The sequence below is a fragment of the Papilio polytes genome, unplaced genomic scaffold, assembly GCF_000836215.1.
Source record: "Papilio polytes unplaced genomic scaffold, Ppol_1.0 DF823399.1, whole genome shotgun sequence".
NCBI classification, from domain to species: domain Eukaryota; kingdom Metazoa; phylum Arthropoda; class Insecta; order Lepidoptera; family Papilionidae; genus Papilio; species Papilio polytes.
The window spans coordinates 1796788-1798426 of NW_013525805.1; the positions used below are offsets into that span (position 1 = coordinate 1796788).

At 38.9% G+C, this 1639-nt stretch overlaps 1 protein-coding gene across 1 annotated transcript in view; it reads left to right on the forward strand.

Moving 5' to 3' along the window:
* Positions 1 to 1639, forward strand: part of LOC106104729 (dmX-like protein 2) — a 40720-nt gene that overhangs the window by 14811 nt on the left and 24270 nt on the right. Inside the window, exons 17-20 of the mRNA XM_013284860.1 lie at positions 20 to 167; positions 378 to 588; positions 1063 to 1278; positions 1584 to 1639. Of these exons, the coding sequence (XP_013140314.1) occupies positions 20 to 167; positions 378 to 588; positions 1063 to 1278; positions 1584 to 1639 (631 nt within the window). The remainder of the gene's footprint in view (positions 1 to 19; positions 168 to 377; positions 589 to 1062; positions 1279 to 1583) is intronic.

Below are 1639 nucleotides of genomic sequence, written 5' to 3' on the forward strand. Positions count from 1 at the left end.
TTTTTTTTAATATTTTCAGCTCGACTTTAGGAAATTTATCAAATTCACCGTCCGCGTGTTTTGTGGCGAGCGATGGTGAAAGTCTCCGACTCTTCCAGGCTGTCATCGATGCGCGAACACTTTTAGCGGAAATTGCTACTTCGGAGCGACGTCACAAGGACACATCGGTAAATTTTATAAACGATAGTTTAAAATATTGTTTTATTACTATTTTTTTAAAAACTGATACTTTTTTAATACTGCTGAAGGAATCCAATCGATAATCCTTTCAATCTACAGATGTATTCAAAGATTGTTTAATTTTTCCTTTTCATTGTTTTATACGAAAAATCCATTTTTATTTAATGTTACATTATTTTAATATTTGTTTTGTCTAGCAACATCACGACACGATGTCGCTATCGTCTGTGTCAAGCGCCGGCGAGCCGGAGGAGGGCGGGGTGCCGCTCCACGAGCGCATCCGCATCGTGTCGCAGCAGTCGACGGCGCGGCCCGGCGCCGTCATACAGCTGCACGCCATCGCGGACGCCGCGCACGACTGGCACAACACGCAGCTGCTGCACGTCTTCCAGGAACAACTCATCACCGGTACGTACGTACACATACGAATACGGTATACGTACAGACACGGAAAATCCGAGGTGTTCTATTTCAGGAAAAATTGCCTCGTACATTATAACGAGACAAAGTCCGCCTTTCTACAAATAATTAATTAGATAGTGAGTGGTGCAAACGAAGGGATAATAATACTTTTTTTTTTATATAAATACATTTATAAGCTACAGTGTATTGGTTTATGTTTTGCGTCTCGTTTCAAAGTGTTCAAAGGGTTCAAAGGATTGTAGCTTTTAATGTGGAACATCGCCAGTTTTCCCAACTGTACGTCCTTATATGTATACGTGGCTTACTTTATTGGTTTTGACAGGCTTAGTAAAGCATGTTTGTTGGTCTCTGTACAAATAATGTTGTAGTTTTAACCGATTTTCAATAAGACGAAGGTTCTCAATTCGTCTATTTTTTAATAAAATGTACTTAAATCTTAATAAACCATGTTTTATGAAGGTGAAAGAACAACAACGGATACGGACAGCGCGGATTCCGGTGTGGAGGGCTCTGATGTGAACACTATCACTGAAGCTGGTTTCGAAGCTATCGTGGACCTGCGCAAGGCGGCGGTGTTCAATGAGCCCTTCTATATCGTTGTGTTGGAGCGAACTGATGGCGGCTCTACTGTACACATGTGGAGACTTATGGTGTCGTCCCAAGCAGATCCATCAGGTAAGAAAATTAATATATTTTGTTTTTTTTTTTCGGTTTTTTTTTAATTTGAAAATAATTTATGTAGTGTCTTGTATACTACACAACTATATACTATTGTACTGTCTATGATAATATTGTAAAGAGAAAAGATTTGTATTTCTGTATGTATTGAAATAACTCAAAAAGTACTGGGCCGTTTTCAAAAATTCTTTCACCATTAAAAAGCTTTGTTATCAGTGAGTAACATTGGACATATAATTCAATTTTACGTGGACGAAGTCGCAATAACTAGTTTCTTTTATATATAAATGTACTCTTTGCAGATGACATGACAAACAGTATGATGTACGTACCAGACAGTGCGCTGGTGCAGGAGGAG